Source organism: Chanodichthys erythropterus, chromosome 16, assembly GCF_024489055.1.
Source record: "Chanodichthys erythropterus isolate Z2021 chromosome 16, ASM2448905v1, whole genome shotgun sequence".
Lineage (NCBI taxonomy): Eukaryota > Metazoa > Chordata > Actinopteri > Cypriniformes > Xenocyprididae > Chanodichthys > Chanodichthys erythropterus.
The window spans coordinates 9,601,298-9,607,500 of NC_090236.1; the positions used below are offsets into that span (position 1 = coordinate 9,601,298).

Here is a 6,203-nt window from a genome sequence, read left to right on the forward strand (position 1 = left end):
CATTTGTTGAACAATATTGTGCTAGCAAACTGCCAACTACCAGTCTACCACTACAAACGTGTGATCAGTCAGATGTCAAAAAGTGCATAAAATGTTGGAAACACTCACAGGGACTGTAGTCTCGATATTGACTTTCTTGGCCACCTGAGTCTTTCCGTTAATGTAGATAGGAATAACTGGATCTAGGAGCTGCTCCTCCACGTATGCACCATCTACGAAACAAGTGATGCGTTTGGGTTTCACCAAAAACTTCAGCTGGTGCCAATCCGTGTCAAAGAGCCTCTATGGGGACATAAATCATATTGTTAAAAGACATACACATTCAGTCATATCATTTATGAGAGACAAGTACACACCTGACAGGTAACAATCTGAGACAAGAGAGCCGTCGCTATTTTCATTATTAAACACTTGCAGTGTATAATGCATAAACACAACTTCATTCTTTATAAATCTCTCCAACAGTGTAGCATTAGCCGTTAGCCACGAAGCACTATCAAATTCATTCAGAATCAAATGTAAACATCCAAATAAATACAATACTTAGGCGATTAGACATGCTGCATGACGAACACTTTGTAAAGATCCATTTCGAGGGTTATATTAGCTGTGTGATCTTTGTTTATGCAATGACTGAGTCTAGAGCTCAGGAGGGGGCGGAGAGTGCGATCAATTAAAGGGGCCGCAGCCTGAATCGGCGCATTTCTAATTATGCCTCAAAATAGGCAGTTAAAATTATTATTTTTTTTTTTTAATCTATCGGGCATTTTGATTTGCAACTTCACAGACACATTCAGGGGACACCTTAGACTTATATTACATCTTGTAAAAAAAAATGCTCGATGGCACCTTTAAAATTAACTTTCCCCAACACTGGAAATAGTAGATAATTTAGGCACCTTATCAACCTACTATAGGATATGGGATGCAATAATTCTTATCTTACCTACTATTTAGCATGGATATTGTGTGAACTGGGATGCAGTGTTTATCTTAATGAGATTTAAAAATGGCAAAAATTTCACAGACCTTAATCCCTCTGTCATTAAATATGACTGTCTGCTCTTTCTTCAGAGTGCTGGTGCAGGTAAAAGTGACCGATTTGTCTGCTCCATTCACAGTCACAGCAATCTGCTTAACCCCATCCTGAGATAACACCCTCAAGAGGTCAAACTTCATCCAGTGAGCTGGGTTTTTCAAGCGTAGTGTTGCCACAAACACAAAAGCTGGTGGAAGGCCTTCTGGGAAGATCTCTCTGTGAGGATCATCAGGTGTAGGTCAAAGTAGCCCGAATTTCTTACCACAGGAATTCACTCAACATCTAATTTACATCACATTGACAAGCACTTCAATGTGTGCAAGAATATATCTATATATCTATCAGCTATAGATTGCAAAGCTAAAATCACCTGGTGTTGTGAGTGATGTCCATGCGAGGGCTGAGCTGTGACGCTCTCTCTGATATCAAAGAGCCCTGAACCTTCTGAGCCACCTGCTCGATCTTCATCAGGCTCATTAGATCAAAGCCTTTCTGGTCGTTCACTGTCCCAGGGATCCGCGTCGGACACACCGATTCTGTGAATGAGAGAATGCAGCCACTCAGTTCACACACTTTACAGCCTTTAGTTGCACTTCAAATGCTTTGCATCAGAACGTGTTTTGCTAACCAGACAACCACAACAGAATAAGAAAATGTCCATTATTTGAGATCTAATTTAATGAGGTCTCTTTAATATCTCAGTTGTTTCTCCTAAACAGCAGTGAGATTATATGGAGAGCAAATGGAGACTTAGGTCTTCAGATTCTGATTCTTTAGAAGAGATCTCAACACTGGAAAAAAGTCTCATATTTGCCAAGACACCAAAGTCAGAGATCTTAAAGGATTAGTTCACTTCAGAATTAAATTATCAGAAGACAATTTAATTATCTCCATGTCATCCAAGATGTTTATGTCTTTCTTCCTTCAGTCGAAAAGAAATAAAGGTTTTTGAGGAAAACATTCCAGGATTTTTCTCCATATAGTGGACTTCAACAGTTACCAACAGGTTAAAGGTCCAAATTGCAGTTTCAGTTATCTTCAAAGGGCTCTACATGATCCCAGATGAGGAATAAGAGTCTTATCTAACGTAACGATCAGCTATTTTCTAAAAAATAAAAATTGTACACTTTTTAACCACAAATTAAAAAGTAGCCACGCATTACGTAATCACGATGGAAAGGTCACGTGTGATGTAGATGGAAGTACCAAAAAACTCCATCTCATTTTCTCCTCCATGTTCAAAATTGTCCAACATTGTTGTTTTACCCTTTTTTGTAAAGGGCGTTTGACTTAGTCTTTGCACAATTGCTTTGTAAACACTTACTCGATATTTCCACCTACTTTGCATGACCTTTCCAAGGTGATTACGTAATACGTGGTGCATCGCAGAACAGTGCAAGATGAGTATTTGTATATTCCAAATACAAATAAGTATTTGTGGTTTAAAGTATATAACTTTTTTTTTTTAATTTTTTTTTAGAAAATGACCAATCATTTAGCAAGATAAGACCCTTATTCCTCAGCTGGGATCGTATAGAGCCTTTTGAAGCTGCACTTGAGACTGCAGTTTGGACCTTCAACCCGTTGGTAGTCACTGAAATCTACTATATGGAGAAAAATCCTGGAATATTTTCCTCAAAAACCTTAATTTCTTTTCGCCTGAAGAAAGAAAGACATAAACATCCTGGATGACACGGGGGTGAGTAAATTATCAGGAATTTGTAATTTTGAAGTGAACTAATCCTTCAATATAAACTCAAGATTTCACTTCAAATTCTTCCAAAACCAAATCTGAGCCACTATCCACATTCATGTTATAACTTTGACTCATTCGTGTTCATTTTTATTCCTCCAAACTAAGGAATTTCAGGAGAAACATCAGAGACAAGGTTGATTTTTTTTTTTTTAATTAATCATAACTAGTAGGAACTCTCTCCAGCTTGAGCAATAAAGAAAACAAACCAACAAGCAGTGACCAAAACAACAGAAAATGAATGCCAGTACATAACCATGTAGCATTAAAAAACTAGTCCACTAGTCCAAAAATACAATCTCCATTGTTCTGTAAGCATCCTGTCCTGGCAGATGATGACCAACAGTTTCTCTTCAAAAGTAAACAAATGTACTGAGCCCCATGTTTTTGTCCCTGTAATGATTATAAAAATATGCTCCAAAGTCAAGCATGACTCACCCTCGCATAGTTTCTGCTCCATCAGGTCCCATATGCTTGCAATAGATTTGTAATCCTCCACGTGTAGCACGTAAGTAGAGGCTGGCTTGTTGGCCACGGACACCAACTCAGAGTTAGTGATCTCATTTCCCACACCGACTGCAAACAGAACAATATTCTGTGCTCTGGCCTCCATTGCAGCATCCTCAACGTCATCCTGTGAGCGCCCATCGGTGAGAACCACGGCGATGCGGTTTCTGGGAGACTGGGTGGTGCGGTTAGGCATCCCGAAGACGTGGTCTGTGGCAAACTTGATGGCGCGGCCGGTCCGCGTGTTTCCTCCCAGGTACAAGATGGAAGTGATGGCCTCGATGAGTTCCTGGCTGTTCTGATGCTTTCCCAGAGGAATCTCCAGTCGAGGGGTGTCACTGTACTGGACAACTGCCACCTGAGTGTGCCTGGTGCTCACGTCAAAGCCACTGGTGATGTTGATGAGCCAGCGCTTGGCTGTTTCAAAGTTGGGGACCCCCAAGCTTGAGGAGCCATCGATGATGAACGCAAGGTCATTGGGAGTTGTGCTACAACCTGCAAACCCAGGAAAACATTGGCCCATAGAGTCCACATGCACACAAACTTGTGTTACAATTCTTGAGGAAATGTAGAGTGAAGATGTTGAGAGTTGCTCAATTTACCTGAATTCACCCTACAGCATCTACACAATTAATTTACTTTTCATTTATGCATTTGGCAGACACTTTTATACAAAGCAACTTACATTGCATTCAAGGTATACCTGTACATTTTATCAGTTTATGTATTCCCTGGAAATTGAACCCATGACCTTGATGTTGCTACTGCCTTCAATCACCTTGTTGAGCTACAAATTCCTCAAGAGTGTCACTTTAATGCACATTTATATTGTTAAAAAGTGATTCAAACCATTTGACTAATACATCGTAAAGTATAAGACTAAGAATAAGATAACAAACCAGCTTGAGTGTCTTCTTGCTGGAATCCACTGATGTACGGCAACAAAATGCAAACAATGAGTAAACAAAACCTCCATGTCCTCATGGTATGGCAACTAGAAGCCAAGCAGCAGGAAGAAAAATCCTGTGAAAAAGATGACATTTTATGTAAAGTATAAATATCAATATACACATATACACACACATATATATATATATATATATATATATATATATATAGATATAGATATAGAGAGAGAGAAAGAGAGAGAGAGAGAGCATTCTCAGAATATTTAAATTTTTTATTATTTAAAATGAAATTTTACAATAAAATTAAAACATTCTGAATCTGCACTTTCAAAAAAAGTACTGCGGAAGTACCAATGATCAGATGTGCCGTCAAATCGATTAATCGTGATTAATCGCATATAACATAAAAGTATAATATATGTGCGTATATACATACATACATACAGGTACACACACACATACATATAAAATATAATAAAATATATACACACAAATTATGTAAACAAACTTTTATGTTAAATGCGATTAATCGTGATCGTTGATTAATCAGTTTGACAGCACTTATACCACTGTATGATAGGTTACTTTTATAAATGCATCCAAAAACTATGGATATCATGATTTTATTTTGTAGTTATACCATGGTCCTTGAAAAAGTTAAATTGAGAGAACATCAAAAATGTCAATAAACAAGAAGAAAGAAAAAAACTCTCTCTCACCAACAATGCAAGTCCTGGATATCCACAAGTTTAAACAGTCAGTCGCCACCAACACGTTACAAGGCAACAGCTAAAAAAGCTCTCATCACTGACATGAGTTACAGTCCAGTGCAGCAGAAACAGTGCGCAGATGGCAAGATACAGCCAAAGACTATTTTATATCTGCACCCACAGTGACGTACAGCCTTCCCTGGGCAGAATGAAAGAGCGACAGGCATCAGAGAGAGGGAGGAGTACGGGTTTAACCCTCCACAAAACCATCTTCAAAGAAAGTCAAGCCAAATGGCTCCAAGCCTCCAATCCCAAGGCCCATTCCACAAATAGCGCAGTCCAAAACGTCTTTATTTTCTCTGCCGTCATGCATTGAGTTATTTAGAAGAGTCCATTGACATTACATTAACATCATGTCTGTGCAATGTCTTTTGTGTTACAGAGATGACTATGTCTTTATTCTTCCAGTAGCAGCACATAGTTTGTTTCCATCTGTTTAGGCCAGATACTTAAACACAGATGTTGCCACCTTCCTTTGAATCCCAATACTGTGAAATAACTCTTAGGGGACCACCGTCATTCTCTATTGGCCTGTTTATGAATAAAAATATGTTTAGAAAGAAAGTAGCACATCCAACCACATTAGTACCTGGGGAAGGAATATGTACCTGTGAGTTGCTTTGCTAAACGCCCCTGTGTATATATTTATACACCACAGAATTATACACATATGCGCTGTTCAAACACTTTTATATATTGGCACAGCTATTTTGGATCAAAGGTGGGCCCCTTCGGCTACCAGAGGAATCACATTAGACAAAAATAGAGAAGACATAAACAACTCAACTGAACTGAAGCATGTGAGTTTAGTTTAATGGGGTGTAGTGTTTTTAATATGATGTAATGACGGTGAACTACAATGCATTTGTTGTGTGGACAGGATCTAGGGTGGAAAAGCACTTGGAAATGAATGTGGCATGCACAGAAGCATATCATCTCAAGAATGAGGAATGTTTAAGTATATTCAATGAAATGATGGTATTGGGGAGAGTGGTTATGACATTGGTTTAAAGTTAACTCTAAATGTTCTTGAAACTTTGAGAAGTATGCATGTCACGGCTATACAATGTCGCCCTCTAGTGGATACAAAGGTCTTTACACTGAGTACAACTAGGGTTTCCCCAGAGGCCTCGGGAGCCCCTAGTGGTTCGTGGTGGAACTGCAAATGATTCGTAGAATTCAATTAAATGTGTACTTTTAAATGTGATCATTAAAAAATGTATTAA

At 38.6% G+C, this 6,203-nt stretch overlaps 1 protein-coding gene across 1 annotated transcript in view; it reads right to left on the reverse strand.

Moving 5' to 3' along the window:
• si:ch211-106n13.3 (vWFA and Collagen domain-containing protein) overlaps positions 1-3,822 on the reverse strand; it is a 44,176-nt gene extending 40,354 nt beyond the window's left edge. Inside the window, 4 exon segments of the mRNA XM_067364027.1 lie at positions 109-282; positions 1,030-1,255; positions 1,410-1,575; positions 3,231-3,822. Coding sequence (XP_067220128.1) covers positions 109-282; positions 1,030-1,255; positions 1,410-1,575; positions 3,231-3,822 — 1,158 coding nt within the window.
• Between the last annotated feature and the right edge of the window lie 2,381 nt (positions 3,823-6,203).